At 36.0% G+C, this 18,180-nt stretch overlaps 1 protein-coding gene across 1 annotated transcript in view; it reads right to left on the reverse strand.

The window, feature by feature from the left end:
* LOC132951818 (homeobox protein Hox-D9b-like) overlaps positions 1-17,489 on the reverse strand; it is a 66,271-nt gene extending 48,782 nt beyond the window's left edge. The window contains exon 1 of the mRNA XM_061023808.1: positions 15,912-17,489. Within this exon, the coding sequence (XP_060879791.1) occupies positions 15,912-17,019 (1,108 nt within the window). The 5' untranslated portion in view covers positions 17,020-17,489. The remainder of the gene's footprint in view (positions 1-15,911) is intronic.
* Positions 17,490-18,180: the final 691 nt, after the last annotated feature.

An 18,180-nucleotide genomic window follows, 5' to 3' on the forward strand; every position in this document is an offset into this window, starting at 1 on the left:
CAGCCGACGAGCCGACGATGGCGTACGGCAAAAGGTATGGCAAGTATTTGTCAAGTAAAATATATATACGCCGAGACGACGCGTGTCGCATATTACGATATTATCATATGACGTCGCTTTTGAAAGCCCGCTAATGGGAGGTAGAATTAGATCGTTATTTTCCAAACCTATATAATAATATGACGTACCCATCACTTATTTGCTGTCGGGAAACGCGTGTAGCCCCGAAATTATAATCGTATTAATTAATTACAAAGTGTATGTATGTTATTTATACATATTATAATTTCGACGATCTCTCTCATTCTTTACACCGTATCATTCCACATCGATTGATTTCCACTTCACATGCAATATTCAAGATATTAGTGTGGTTGTGGTTGCCGGTATATAGGTATATACAGACATACGGTAGGTACCTACTATATTAGACATATTGCTGAAAACTCAATATCAATGATTATTATCGTTCTTGTAAGGGGTTGGAAGTTTATAGATCTCGATACTAATTATTGTGCCGTGCTTTTTATTTTACGAATTGAATATAAGAAAATTATCAAATAATTTGTATAATATCGCTTATAGGGAAGAGCTTAAAACGCAAAATTATTTATGTATCTTTAATTTGACTTAAAATCGGTTATAAATTAAAATTATTATATTATGTACGTGTACATACTACAGGATTTTACGGGTTCTACAAGTTAAAAATTTGAAATAATTACGCGCACGCAGATACATTTGCATAGTAAATGGTGTAATAGTTTACATATTTTATAAAATGTATTTCTATAATATAGTGCCGCGCACATAAAAATAGTACCTAAACCTATTGTCTACCAATAGGGGTAATTAACAATATTATAATTTTTGTTTGTAATTATTTAAAACGTTAAAACATAATAATAAACAAAAAAATTAAGGTGGGCCATTTTTGGATAATCAAGGGTTACTACCTACTACAAAGTAAACCACGAATTAAAAAGTTAATAAATTTATAACTAATTCAACGCCCAAGCTTGCGTTACGTGATTGGACACTATTTATCAAAATATATACTATATTCTAGTATATATATACGATATACCCAACATAATATAATGTATACTACACGAAAGTACTTGAAAAAAAATATATCGCATGATAATCGCACACTGAAAACGAGAGCGAGGTATTTAACTTAGGTATATATACACTAAATAAAACCTGTACCTACCAAAATTTTTTTTTTACCGAGCAGCAGCGCGCGGCGTCGTATAGGTATGCAATATAGTTTCCAAACGCAATCCTCGCAAACGTCGTTATTAAAGGACGTAATTTAAAAATTCCATGACGATAAAACGAGGGCTGCCTGCGTATAAATGAATGAGAGCAATAATAGGAATAAAATCGTATATTGTACATATTATAAGGTACGTGCGGCTATATTATATTAATATCTTCAGAAATAATTTTCGATATCTGATCGAGCGCGCACGCGCGTTACATGCATAAATCGTTTAATAATAAGAACAAGACTTGGAGTAATAAAAAATTACAAATTAAAAAAAATAACCGTGTATAATAATACAACACGAAGCCCCGTGTATGTGGGCGTCCGGATATGAGGATATATAAAGTTATTAAAAGTCCCGAGGATCACGGGCCGGATAAGACACACACACACACACACACACACACACACACACACACACACACACACACACACATACCTGTACATAATATAATATTATAAGTAGTGAAATGTATAATATACATATAGACAATATACAGTAATAATAATAATAATATACGTGTACCTAATATATACGTATATATAATATAATAATGTGTGTATATATCGACGCGAAGAAGTCGCCGAGGCGGCATATAATATATATTATAATATGTACACGTATACATATATATATACTTATAGAGGATCGGAGAGCTTGCGGAGGCGCTCGCGGTGGTGGTGGTGGGGCTCTGTCAGGTTGTCGGTACCTTTGAGACCACACACCTCTGCCTTCCAATTAGAAGGTGCCGGTCCGGCCACTCCTTTAGGCCGCCGCCGACAACAAACGCGCCGGCAAATCGTACGGATTTTGTTTCGCTCCTATCCCCTTATACACAATATATATATACGTACACCGATATAATATACCTATAAGTATAATATATATATATTGTACCTATATGTGTGCACTCTGTCGTCTTATATTATGCTCATTACTCAATGACCACCGCGGCCGCCGCAACTGCATCAGCCTCCGGGCCGATTTGCAGGTACAAAACGATATTATATAATATAGGAGGAAGAGGAGGAAACAGACTAGTTTTTCATTGACCCCTCACCCGCCCTGACCCGCGAGTGATGTGCTGTAAGTAATATAAGATAAAAATTTAAATTTGTATATCCACGTATTATATAAAGATATCTCGTATCCCCCACCCTCGTTGGTGTTTTCCGCCGTACCTACGTTATAGGCGGGGACGCCGGTATAAACGCGCGCAGGGCGAAACTCCAGTTCCGAGCGGGTCTTGGACAATAAGATAGGATTTGATTCAACCGCGTTTTATCCGCTTATTCAATAGTGCGAGTGTGCCACCAATCCCGACACAGACATTTTTGTACAGACACATTTTTTATTATAATATATATTATAACATTAACATAATATTAACATATTACGTTCGGAAGGTTTTATTTCATTAAAAACTTGTAGTCGCTATTATTATAATATACCATCATGAAGTTGTATCAGTTTTTAGACTGTATTGTACACAACATAAATCACTACACAAATTACACAAATAAAGTTTGAGCAATCCAATCACTAAAGACTGATCGAACTTAAAATGTGTACCAACTGCCTGTAAACAGTGAACGAAGAGAGAGTACAAATCACAACGATCCAGTTCGTAACAAAAAGGGGCCGACAACATTTTGAATGAAAGAAGAGAATTCTGGCGAGGTTTAAATTTAATAGTCTTATACCATAATATGCCTACCTATACTAACGCGGTCATTCGAACACGGCGACAGTTATATAGCAGTAGGTCGTATATGTGCATACGATGTGTATAATAGGTCTACTCGTGGATACCGGTCGTCGTCGTAATAATTATGATTAGAATTTATTTATCGGCGTGGAAATAATAAGAAAAAAACACATAGTATAAGAATTATACTGAATATTATTATTATACGGTGGATAGATTATGTAGATGTTTAGTAATTTGAAATATAATAATATTACTATAATTGAGCGTACGCGCATTTCCTACGACCACCTTGCACTATTTTTTTTTTTTATTCTGTTTTAATTCCTATAATTTAATACGCTATTCATTTTGAACACCGGTAATAATTACTATCTTAGGTACCTATATATTACGCATCGTCGACGTAGTTGTATTGTCCCCATCCCCTCTTGATCGCTCTCTGATGTTTTCGACATGCTTTATACAAATATTTATAATATTTATATCAAAGAGTTGTCTATTTACAATAATTTTTGTACGCAAACAATAATAAATCGTGATATTGTACCTACATGTTATATTACTGTGAAAACTGAAAATTATGATATAATTTGCACGTGAGATATTACTTATCAATATAAATTACATAATATCATGTTTGTAAACTGTATAGTGCGGGAATGTGAACATAATAATAATCATAATATAATTCTTTTCGAACGATCATGCTCGAAAGTTTTTTTTTAGCTCTTGTTTTTAGCCTTGTTAAAGCAACTAGATTTCTTGACGTATGGCCAATTAAATTATTTTGGTATCAAACGACGACGATTAGAAGAGTAGATAAATAGCGAATTAATCTTAGCACACAAGTATATATGTCACTCGAGAATAAATCGTTCGAGGCAAAAAAATATATATAAAAAAAAAAAAAACAATTTTCATTAAAAACAAAGAGGCGAAAATATCTGTTCAACTTTATCTTGTTTTATCGATATGATGCGCGAATGCTGCGAGAGATGGTAACCGAATCGGAGAACTAGATCAAACGTGATTTCTACGAGGGAAAAAAACTCGAATTTGCCGCGGACACGTACCCGATCGTTTGGGCGAGTCGCGGGTACACATAGTGGCAAAACCGTTTACGTCGAATGTACATTGAAAAAAAAAAATAATAAATAAAAGCCACAAAACGGGTACACGCGATCTCTGTATATGGAGGCTATGCGGCTGCGGCTACCGGCCGAGGAAGGAGCAGAGACTTCCGCCTCGGCGAGAAAGCAATCTCTGAGCAGTGTGTGCGATACACGGTCCCTGCACTGAATGATTATGATAATAATAATAAACGTCGAATGCTTCAGTATAGTACGTGCGCGGGAAAAACCGGATAACTGGCGTGTGGGAAAAACGCGGCTGACCGACCGCATTGACTTGGCCACCGCAATGGCAGCGTATAACAACAGCGGTATAATAATAATATAGTAATGTAATAGTACCTAATAATAATAGTATAATAGCAATAATAACGATAATTTAATGTAATAATATTATTATAATGACAGCAGCATCCGTTTGGTTCGTGCCCGCGTCTTTTTCCACTACTAGCTATTATTATTACCGGTCGATAATCAAATTCACACGGTGCTGCAGGTAGGTAAGGTGCCAGCCGCATCACTGCAGGTCGACGACGACGACGACGACGTTATTTCACGTGCTATTAACCACCGCACAACTCAAGATGATTCTGCGGCGGCTACCGTTCATCTCCGTCTCAATATACCTCGTAATAATAATAATAATAATAATAACGAGCAACAATATCATCATCGTCCATCTACAGCGGCGCTCTCTCATCCTACGTGTGAGCTCTCTCACTGACCACAATTCGTCCACACACACACACACACACCACCGCTTTTCCCTACCACACGTAGGCTATATTGTAGTCGAGAAGAAAATGTAATTTCGGTCGTGTCGGTAAACGTGCCCGTTTTAGGTATATAATTTTATTTCGATTCATATCGAAAATATTTTAATATTATAGGTATATTATTATAGTACTCGTTGCCACCGCGGACTGTATCGTTGTTCCACACGAAAGACATCATCGAAGTCGTCTTACACCGAATAAAAGGGTAGGTACCTTACCTATCTCATTCCATTTATACCGGCTCCAGCGATTTATCATTATTTCTTTTTTTGCTACCAGCGCCGTCGCGGGGACGCGAAACCAATGCGCGCGCCGAAGTCAATCGATTCGCAATGACTTCACTGCACCACGCCGACGATCGGCGACGTCGAAAACGAAACAAACTTTTGTACGCACAGTGCGTGATTTTACATACTTGAAATTGAAAGACTACTACAAAAATATTGTTATAATATTATACCGTCGTTCGAGTGGCAATATTTGTACCACACGACCACACCTACCACACTGCAGCATTATATTATATTAGTGACAATATTTGCTGCCTAAATAGGTATACTGAGCACAGTGCACACCGTTTTGGCGTTACAACAATATTTGTCATGATAAAAACTAGGTACAAATTTGACGATACCACATAATAACCACGTCGTGTTTGTTGTACCGTAAAGCAGGGTGTTTAGGGTTTGTGCCTAATAGGAGTCAAGACCGTTTCCGGTTACTGGGTTTGGGTTTTAAACAGATAGCGCGCGCATTCTAATTATTTTACTCTTATTTTTGACATATTTATTCTACACGAGCATTGCATTATTATTTCTACAACAGATATAGAATAATATACTACTATATAATAATAGTCGGGACGTGGCTTAATATTCGTAAAGAAAAAAAAACTGTAAACATTACACGGTCGATTGATATTTTTCGATGTCATAATTATTGGATAAATCGAGATATTGAAAATTAGTGCAACATTTAACGTAACTATATGACCACTAATGCATATATTTTGCAACATTTTAATCATTATGCGAATTTCGATATGTTTCAAATTGTAATGCACATATATTATAAAAAAATAGTTAGTGTAACTGATGGCGTACGATATCCTATTAATAAAACTAAAATATCTTATTTTTTTTTACTAAATGAGTTTACCATAGTCTATGTAAGGAACATTTTTAGTACGAAAACGACGACGACATGTCTTAAATATCGGTGTTTAATTAATTATATACATAGTCACGGGTTCATGATAGTATTCGTCGTGAAAATAGTGAAACGTGAATTTGTATGAATTAAAACCCAAAAGTAAAATCATTATCTATCTTTGTATTGTTTTAAAAATTTCATTATTTAAAAAAATAGTTCAAAATGTATATTTATAGAACAACATAAACAGTAAACACATTATTTAAAATTCAGTTTTCGGTTCACAACCGTCTCATAAACTCCCTGCATTAATGTGCTTGCATAAAAATAAACTGAAATTAAAAAAATATATATATTGGAACAGGGCAGTGGCATACGAAGGGTAAGGTTTAACCCCCCACTAAATTGTCTTCCTTTTAGAAAAATATCTTATTTACCTATCTCAATCAATACACACTGTATAATAATTATTAATTGTTGGTCATTTTTAATAGATATAATAAAATAAATTATAAAATGGCATTATAATCGATGAGAATCTTAGTTCCAGTTTATTTTTCGTGGATAAAATAATTCGTCACATTGTTAAACGTCTGCCATAATCGTTTTTTTAATTGTTACCTATACATTTACTTCGGCGTGAAGAGGCTCTAGATGACTAGGTTAAATAAATACTCTAATCATCGACTAAATTTGAGAATAACTATACAATTTGTTATAACCAATTATATACAATTACTAAATAAAAGTAGGTATAAAATAGTTTTTTTTTTTAATTTTGAAAAGATTTAATCTGTTAAACATTGTATGGTCTACCCATAGGTATCAACAGTTTTACTATTTAGATTTGTTGTATGTTGATTATCATATTATTATAATTATACCTTTTTAAATGTTATTTTTCTAGTTTAATAGTACAATATAATATTGTAGTTGGAAGAAATATAAAAATAAGCATTTGGAATAATTTCCGAATTTTAATGTTGGTGCTATTTATTAATTTAGTTTTGGGGAGAGGATATGGGGATAAAGCACATAGGTTATAGGTACTTATGATACCTATCTATGATTATAAATCTTAGATAAAAACCCTAACTGGTCTAAAATCCTGCTTTCGCTTCTATACCAAGGTAATAATATAATATCCTTAATCAGTCCCTACTTAAAAATATAATTCCGATAGAATTATGATATTTTTGTGGTTTAAACATTTTTTTTTTAGGACAATTCTCGATATTTGGGTCACTACAGGCTGTGTTGTTTACTTATATAGTTATATAATATATATGTATATATATATTATATTTAATACAATAATTAAATAATAATATGATATACAATATATTTGTTTAGTATTATTAGGTACCATAAATTATGTTTACTGATTTTCCATTTTATTATACCTAATTATTTTATTAATGAAAAAAAAAATAAATAGATATACCTACAATTTATTTTACATATATATCAGTGAGTATTATTTTCAATAGTCGTTGATAGGTATAGTACGTACATCCGTATTCCCTTCAAAAACGTTTTGTGTCCCAGTGATAAAAGTATTTATTTAAACACCAAAAAAGCAAAAAAAACTTATTCCAAATGTAAAAAAAATAATGCAATAAATGTAATAGCTATTACCTATAGGTACTTATACGCTATATAATATAATATGGAGGACAAATACCTATTTATACAGGTTTGTAAAAGTCTGTTTTCTCTTCTCTAAATTAACGTGGTCGATTTGGATTTCAATTATTTGAAGAACAGCCACAAGATACGCGTTTTAGATTTCAATTGGTTTTCTTTTTATTTACCTCGTCGCATCAGCGGGAATTACGGGGAATGGGACAATGTTGAACACAATAAACGCCAGCGCCGCCAAACGACATAAATTTCACTGCTGGGCTGGTGACGAGGGGTTAAAGTTTGGAGGGATATATAACCATCAGGGCCGTCTAGAAACAGATTTGTTTTTATTACCCTCGGTTTGTTGGCAGAGGGAGATGACGACGACGGGATCCGCACACGAGAGGATTTATTAAGCTAAAATCCAATGACGTCCCCTTCGCCACGCGCGTTACGGTGTACGAGAAAACGGTTTATTAAACGTTTGTTTTAACAGAGTCGACAACAGTAATAGTAATAATAATTACCACGACCAGAGAGCACGGAACATTATGTGCATTAAACGAAAAAAATAAAACGCGGAAATATACGACTTGTATGCGCTAAAAATATACAAATAGATATCAAGTTTAACACAGAATTCAGCGGTTTTTATTATTTTAATGTTTTTTAACACGGTTACTCGAACACAAATTTAAAACAATAAAATAACGTAACATAATGTGCCTAAATTCAACATTTACGACGGTTATTACTTGCTAGTTTATTATTATACACATTAAAACGTCCACAGTTATATATTGAATTAATGCAAACGAAATCTCATGTGTCGAAAAATAAATAATCCAAAATTAATGAGTATATATATTATCTCAATAAAGGTTGTCCAATTTATGTATGACCAAAAGGTATTGTGTCCAACTCATTTTTTCAGTAAAAGAAATTTCATAAAATGTAGATATATTATAATATAATGTGCACGCGCAATATTGTATTATATGCACCGTAATATAATTTTATGCAACGTTGAAACGATAAATTTTAAACTGTTGAAACCCACCCGACAAGTGCACTTCTCTAAATAATTATTACCAAACGTATATTATGCGATATTCGCACAATTTAAAATTAAATATATATTCACTGAATGTATAGAAAATTTATATCACCGTGCACAAAACGTGCTCGTCGGTAGACCGAAAGTCGTCGAATCCAATGATTGATCATCGAGTTACGGATAGTAACACGTAAACTGTATATAGGTACCTATTTACCTACGATGCAGTACAGATAAATATACGAAAACGAAGCTTTGTTTTAGTTCACATTGAATTGACGAAAAATAGTGTAATGTTGAACTTTTAGTACAAAAATCAATATCCATATATATATACCCTAACTTATGTTATATGAAAAATAACCGGCGAAATTGTGTTCTGCTTTACGACGAGATTGACACGTTATTCGCGTGTCGGTTATAATTTGCTGTCGGCTGCTTAGTGAGGGAAAATCGATATTATACGCTACTGTATAAACAAGGTAGGTATATATTATTATAATATGCTCACAAACATCCCGTGCGCGTTTAGGACCGTTGAAAGTACCCGTGTACTATATTATGCTCATTATTCAAGGCTCGGATTTTTTATACAATTTACGAATTAATATTACTATAACAGAGAGGGCTGGAAAAACTATAGCGGTAAAGTCGTTTTATGCCACGCGTTGTAAGATTCCTGAGACTTGATGCTATATACAATATTGTAATAAACTAATAAATAATAATAGCGATATTATGATAAAAATGCATGGTTCTTGTAATTTGATATTTTATACGTTCTATATTTTAGAAAAATATAAAAGTCTTTAGTTTCAATTTAATTCGAATAAGATTGTTTTTGATTCAAAACTCTGGACATCTGAAATTGTTTGAAAATTAAAAATAAATGGATAAATTATTATTTCTTTTTAATTACAAGATGTTTGTTTTTTGCTTACAATATATAAGACACTCATCATAATAATATCAATCAATAGTTTATACAGCAAAAATAAAACCACTCAATTGATTTAGGTAGGAGAATTTATTATGTCTTTTACAAAAAATAATCTATTATATTTGACTGTTTATAAATAATAAAATATATACATTTTTAAATAGCAACTGTGGTTTTTTCTTTAATTCATAATTCGAAGGAAAATAATAACTTACAGAAAAATATGAAATTATAAAATATAGGTAATGTTAGTCATTTGAATTTTTTTTTTAAAATCAATATGATAAAAAAAAGTATCTAAAATCGAATATATGTCCTTAAGTAGGTAAATCATATAATATTTTGAAACATTGTGAAAATTACAGTATATCATTCTCCTGTTAGATTAGTTTGTATTTTCATGTGGAAGTAGCTTACATATAAAATAATATGACATTTTAAAAATTAAAAATTCCGCAGGGATTATAATAATTCGTATCACATTTTTAATAGTTGTTATAATATGCTACACTCTGCTAGTACCCTCTGCTGCTACAATAATGTTGGAATGTAAAAAAACACAATATTTTAATGTTTAAGGGGTGCTAAAAACAATCGTATATTTGGCACATTATACCAAACTTGTATTACCTACAGTCATCGTTCAGACTCGTCTGAATCTCATGGAACGCAAATGATGATGAGTACAAGTCTAATTTAAATAGAGAAAAAAAGTACCTAGGCGCAGAAATAGGTATTTTCTTTAAACGTTTGTACGCGACACCGTTCCGCTGTACTTTGCGTTACATTATATTACCGTTGTCATCGTAATAATAGTCTCGTGACTGTGTAATATAATTTTATAATGATAACACGCAGTACGTTGATATAATATCACATAAGCCAAGGTATACCATAATATAATATCATCCTGGTATTATATATATATATATATTCGTATATTACAAAATGTAGTCGTCGGATCGTTTTTAAAGACTGCGGCGACGTCGCGAGAGGCGGTTTAAAAAGCCCGCACCGCGTATACACACTACATAGCACTACATAGTATAGGTGGGTATATTATATACCGTTACAGCGGAGGGTGGTCCGCGTGCAGGTATTTCAGTAATAGAAAACGGGGCTTAAAAAATAAAATTTGAATCACAAGACCACATAAATTAGGCATAACGACAAGTAGACCAGGGACGCGGAAACCCAAAACGCTGCGCGGCGGGCCGTAGAGGGAATGAGAACGCAACATCTGCTCTCTGTGTCCACCATGCCACCTCGCCGCGGTGTAATATAATTAAATTTTCCCGTATAATATAATCGTATCGCTGGTCGCCTGTTATCATCATTTTCTCCATTCCACGTTATTAATACGTCATATACAAATAATGTTTTAATTATACGCGCGGGGTCCAGAGTTTAGGCGTTATTTATCGTTGTTGTATTATTATTACACGGCGGTGTGCAGCGGCGCAACACGTCGTATCATATTATGGGTACGCTGCGTATATACTCTAACCTCCTAATGACGACGACCAATATTATATAACGTACGTATATATGGTCGGGTATAATATTATTCTATTGTTCCATCACGCTATAGCTGGGTAAAGACGACCCCGCGACGGGTACCTCGACTACGGGGTGGTCCGTGAAGGGCGGCCGCGGGACGTCAGAAGGGCGGTTTTATTTCTCACCTGAACAATATTTATGTGTGCTGCAGCGTGTGTGTGTGTGTGTGTGCGTGTGTGTGTGTGTGCGTGTGTGTGTGTGTGCGTGTGTGTGCGTGGTGCTGCAGTGTAAGCGCGCGCGCTCGGCGTTCGAGTGTTGTTGCGCGGACGATCGATCGTTTGAAGATTTTTGTTTTCCCCTCACACCCCTTTTATTGTGCCTGTATAACATTATGCTTATTATATTAAACATAGTAATACAATGTGCATTATATTTTCGCAACGGCCAATTCTTCGAGTGTATTGCGATTCGCAAAGCATTCGCTGTACGGCCCTCACTCTATTGGGGTGGTTGTTGAAAATTCGTAAGACATGCGCATCCTACAATTAAACCCCGAAAAACAGCCGGTTGACTAGGTACGTCTCTGTTAGGACTTTCCCACAAATAGATGGTTCAGATAATCAAGTATTATAGCCTACTGGTGAACGATGATTCACGAGCGTGTTCGAGGCGATTGCCCCGGATTGATATTATATTGTTATTGTTATTATTTGTACTATATATTATATAGTTCATTTATTAAACGTAATATAATTATTCACGTCTTATACATTTTAATGATGTTACAGTTATATTTTAATACACACAATTATTCAGAATTATTATTATCGGTGGAAGTTGATATACCTCCACGTGGTTTATTTCGAAACTCTAATCCGGACAAAACTGTTATTGGTTATAATCAGGGCTCGGAACTTTATGCATTTGCATCTTTCTCAGGAAGCTGCATATTTCAAATCTGATTCGATACAAATTCGTTTCATGAACCATACAGTTGAAATACAACAATTTATGTTGCATATTTTTGCATATTTTACTAAATTTATATGATTATGCATATTTAAAGATTTTGAGTATATAAATGCATTTTATGGTAAAAATGTATAAGAAATCTACAACAAATAAGTTTTTGATAGTTGAATATTGTAAATTAAATAATTTAAAAATAAATAGCTGCCGCACACGGTTTCCTAGTCAATATTTTGAATTATACTATACCGAGTAATAGTTGAAATATTGTGTAAATGTTTATAAATATTATAAATTTTAATTGTCTTATTTAATTAAAATGTTTTCAAGAATAAAATATTTATTTTTACCAATAGCTGTCACTATTGCCGTCGGCGACGCTCGCCCGTATGGTTATAGTGTTTTTACTAGGAAATAAGAATTGGCCTTTAATGACCGTAATGACCGGCCAGGTTTACAGATTCAGTATTATCAAAAGAAAAATATAAATAAAATATTTATGATTCAAAAATAATTTTTTTTCTCTATAATTATGCTTTTAAATACATTTTTTTTAAAATAATAAATGCATATTATACCGCATATTTTGGTTTTTTTAGTGCATACGTATGCACATATTTCATTGTTTTTTAGCGCATAAAGTTCCTAGCCCTGGTTATAATATATTGGTTTTTAGGGGCTTCATTAACTTTTGATCTGAAATTGTTAATTTTCGATGTTCAAATAGTAGGTGCGTTTTAGACATTTTAAGACGTGTATGTTAATGAAAAAAATTAGAAAATAGACATTTGCCACTGATTACAGAACATAATATATAAATCTGACATTTTTATATCAGTTGGTAAGTATATAATATTATATATGAGTATGATGCGTATATATAAAAATGTATATATTTACTAGTAGTTGATACAAAAATATGATATTAATAACATTAAATAATAGTTTATAATAATATGTAAGAAGAACAAGGCTTATTTTTTTAGCTAAAATTAACATGCAAATTTTAAATTAATATTATTTTCTTTGACGTTGGATAATAAGCATGTTAAATAATATTGTTGACCTGTGTTTGATGTGAAATGGTATGGAATTTAATATTGGGGAAAGAGTTTAGGTTCATCAACCAATGTCGTTTAGATAAACAGATGATCTAGATATTACAGTCGAAAGTGTAAAAGCTTGTTTAAAAGATAAGTATTATTAATTGTTGTGATCGGTGGAATTCACAAATTTATTTGAAAAAAAGATCTGGATACCGGTGGAATTTACACGACGTTACAAAATGTGACCATGAAATGGTTAGTGGAATTTACAATTGACCGGTATTATATAGGTTATAGATCTATTAACTGCTGTCTGTTCATATTATTTGTGTGTAGGTATCATGACAGTTATATTTTATATAATTCGGTCCCAGATATGGTATTATATTTATGGCTGTAACCTGTATTCCGTCCAATAATATGCCTAATTGAGTCATGATAGAACAACAAAATAGTTGATATCGAATTTGCTCGTTGTTTTTCGTCTATATACGTTTATTTATTACTAATATTATGTAATAACTAATAAGTACAGCGTCAGATGAGATGACTATTTTCATACAAATATAATCCAGTTGTATATAGTCGATCGTCGGGGTGCCTACATATTATAATCAGTAGTGAAATAAGTGTACTTGCAGTTCTATTGTGATAAAATCCCAAAATAAAAGAAATCTATAACGAAACAGGAGAACTTTTGAACGTCATTGACGAAATTAAATTTCGGTTTCACAAAGTTCTTGTTTAAAATTTAGATTTGTTTTACTGTGTAATAAATGGTAGTCCAGTTTGTTTAAAAATTTCCAAAGGCAAAATAATAACAAATACTGATTTTAATAACTATAATTATGAAAAGTTAAATTTAAATATTTTAAATAGGTAAATAATAGGTATGAATAAAATGAATATAATATAAATTTAAAAAGTGGTAAATTAACGGTCAAAAATTCATAAACTAAAAACCGTCTTAAATAATGTGCAATTAATACTTAATGGAAACTTATGTTAGTACAAAAACTTATTTCTCATGATATAAACTTGGTAAACAAAAATATTGATTTTATATTAAATGTTTTTAGCAATTGATACTCTATATAAAATTTTTTTGACAAATTGAGTACCGGTAGTCAATTATAAGTTTGTAAAACGAAAAAGACAAATAAGCTTTTTTAAATTTCTAAATTTTTACTCAATAATTGGGTTATTCTTTGGAAAGTATACATTTGGGTCCACAGGATTTTACTGCAATACATCCAGTAGCATGTACCGTTTATCTAAAATATTAATTGGCAATCTTCGTTACAAAATATACGGTCATTGTCGCGCCATTACTTATCATTAGTATTAGGCATTTTAATTCCTAGCTATATATGGTCACTATGGTACCTGAACTATTAAATATAGGTACAGCTGCTATTATAAAACTATACGATATTAAAATAAATAATACAATTATCTGGTGTCAAAAGTCTTTCCGTGGCCTGTGGGTATTATTCGTCCACTTGTAGTAAATACCATCAACTGGCATCAAGTGTCTAACAGTCGGGTGTCAAATGTCCTAGTTTCGACGAAAACTAATTATCGGATCGCTGGTTATATGACTTATTCACGGCGCAGCAAACACATAAAAAATTGGAATTAAAAAAAAATCTCTCGAGCTGTGTTATTAGAAATCCTCCCACAAAATATCATGGGTAATACATTTTTATTTTTGTTTTAATCCCACGCATTCAAACCGACTGCAGAAATATACTACTCGGTGGATGCAATATTTTCGGCATTAATTTAACAATATAATATTATATTATATGCATTTATGTCCGTCGAAAACTAATGCGTCCGTTCTAAATCATTTTTCATCTTTCTATTCCGCAATTATTTCATTATTATTATCATTATGTCTTTACTTTTTAGACAATATATCCCGCCGAGTTCCGACTATATAGTATGTATTATCACTGTCGACAACAATATAATTTAGGTGCGTATATCTGTACCTATATATCCTAGCTGGCTATGGCTTTAGGTCGTATATATATATATATATATATAGGCTAAATCGAAATGTGCGACACATCGGCGCATGCCAACTATAATGGTTTGAATGAGAAAAAAATCCTTGAAACGTTACAATAAAAACCTATTAACAGTGTTGGACTGCCGTCTTGTGTGCATAATTCATGTATATATATATATATTAACATTATATAGCTACTACAGTTATGACAGAATAAACGAGTTAGATATTAAAATATGTTTCAAAACCGGGACGGTGGTTGACAAAATCGATTTCCCGCTTGGCGATTAATAATAATATACATCATCAGCAGGTAATTTGAGTTGGCGAGAAAATGCAATTAATTTTGGAAACCAGCTTATTTTTACCTCTGTTCATAATTCACGGCACGTTAATTTATTTCAGAAAAGAAATAATATTATTACAATTTATCGCATTAAATGCGCTTCGCGATATGGTTTATTTCAACGATGACAATTTAATATACCTACCTACGATAACTAATTTCCTCGTGTCGACGATTAAACAGAAGATGCGAGCTTTCGTGATAAAATCGATCGGCGATGACGCATAATATAACCTAAATAAGAAATAAATATTTTTCCACCATGTGCAGCCCCCATTCCTTGAATGGCAAAAAACCGCGCCGAGACTGCGCTTAAATCCAAAATCGAAATGAAATAGCTTGAAAATATTTAAGGCGTTGCACTTACCGGCTCCGGACGGGTCGCCGTGCAGTTGATCGAACGTCTTGCTGGTCATCTGGAACAGCGCGTCCAGCGGTGACGAATTGTCGTTGTTCTTGCCGGCCGCTTGCTGCTTCCTGGCCGCGGCCGCGGACGACGACGACGGGTTCGACTGTGTGCAACTCGCTATTTCCGGACTGGTACAGCACTCGCTACCGTCCGTGCTGGACCGGCCGCTTGTGCACGTGGACGTCTCGTAGTCGGCAGACTTTGGCCGGTGCTGGTGGTGATGCTGGTGCTGCTGGTGATGGTGATGGTGATGTTGCTGCTGTTGCTGCTGGTGCTGTAGGTGCTGTATGAACAACGAGTGCGGGAACAGGGCACCGACGACTGGCTGTCGGTGAGCGGGAGGCGGAGGAGGTGGCGGAGGATGCACGAACGAGCTGCACGGTGGCTGATACTCCTCGGCCCAGGGTCTGACGATCTTGGCCGAGTCTTCGGACGCCGTGGCCGACGGTGGTTTGACGCCAGCCGACGACGGTTCGTGGCTGAGTATGTCGGCGATGCTGAACGACTTGACGCCGGCCGCGGGCTGCGCGTCATCGGTGACGGCCGACGAACCGGGGATGGTCCGGCCACCTTGCTGCGTGGTCGCCGTCATCGTCATCATATCGACGCGGTTGGACGCCGGACAGCCGTCAAGCTGCAGTGGTGGTGGAGGTGACGGCAACAACAACTGATGCTGCTGGTGCTGTCTGTGCACCCGACGCTTGGGCGCATAGCTCTTGCGATCGCTTATGCCGTAGCTCACCTTGTCGATCTGCACGGTGCCCAATTTCTTTAGCGGTTCGAAGTAATCAGAACCGCCGCCGGACGACGACGTATCGGAACCATGACCGCCGCCGTCGTCGTGCAGCCGGGCGTAACACTCGGCCGACGCCGGTGGCGACGGCCTGCCGACGCTTATGTCGTCCGTGTCGTCGGCCACCGGGCTCCGGGGTGATCGGCACCTAGAGGCCGCGGCGTAACCGCTCAGATCGGTCGGGTAACCGCCGTAGTAACAACTCTTGTTGTTGTTGGTGGTGGTGGTGCGCAACAACGCTATGGATTTCATGCTATCCGCGACCGGAGTCATCAACAGCACATGTCCTGAACGCGACCGGCACCGTGAGTCCGTCCGAACTTGGAAAACGCGAGATTATAATGTTGTAATAGTATATTAGGTATACTTTCGCGGCCACCGAATAATATATAACCGTTATTGCACAACGCGTAACTCCGAACGATAATTATAAATAAGTCGCGAAAACGAAACCGAACTGACGTCGCGAAACTATATAATATTATTATAAACAAATATTATGTGCGGCGGTGGCGGTGGCGGAGCGAGACGAGAGCGTGTGTGTAAAACGCGGTCGGTGCGCACTGACGGCGAGTCCACTGAGTATTAATCCGTCGGCGGCGGCGGCTGTCGGTCGTCGTGCAGCGGCGGCACCGTCGTCGTCGTCGTAGTCGGATTAGGAGGCGGCGCGGGACGGCGGGGAACGACGGCTCCGGCCGTGGGACGGCGCGCACCGGGCGGCAGCTCCGGCGCGGCCAACCAATCAGCGAGCTCGGCACCGCCCATACGCCCGTACGCTCAGAAAAACACTCCGCCGCCTTAACCCTTTAATTACGCCTCCTTTGTCGGCTCGGCGGACGGCGCGACGCACACACAGACGCCGACATCGACACCGACGGCGGCGGCGGCGGTCCTCTCCTCTTTTAGACACTAAATTATGTTTTCTTTATCGCGACCGCGCGTCTGTGTGCATCGCTAGCGCGTATACCGTCGCCGCCGCCGCGTTAACCATCACACGATACCAGGTCGATTCATCTCGGACGTAATTTATTAGCGCGACACGGCTATCTCCCACCCCCCCCCCCCCACTCCCCGCCCCACGGCAATACGCCGAGCAACGCGCAGCGTTGAACGGCCGCCGGACCGATCGCTCTCGCCGTATTCTACGCGCGGTTATAACTCGCGGCTCGCTCGCCCGTCGCTATATAGTTCTCTCTTTTCGTTTACAATATCATATTCTTTCCCCTCGCGCGCTCGGCGGCGGCGTTACAATAATAATAATACCTAATCATTATTATTATTATTACACGCGCGCGCGCATTCACAACGCGTTTCTGAATAATATTATAATATTATATGTACTACGCAGCTCCAGTGAGTGCCTATCGTGACGCTAACTGGGTGGCCTAACGAGTATTAGTCGTCGTCGTCGTCGCGGCCCACCGACAAGGCTTT

The sequence above is a fragment of the Metopolophium dirhodum genome, chromosome 9 (genome assembly GCF_019925205.1).
Source record: "Metopolophium dirhodum isolate CAU chromosome 9, ASM1992520v1, whole genome shotgun sequence".
NCBI lineage: Eukaryota > Metazoa > Arthropoda > Insecta > Hemiptera > Aphididae > Metopolophium > Metopolophium dirhodum.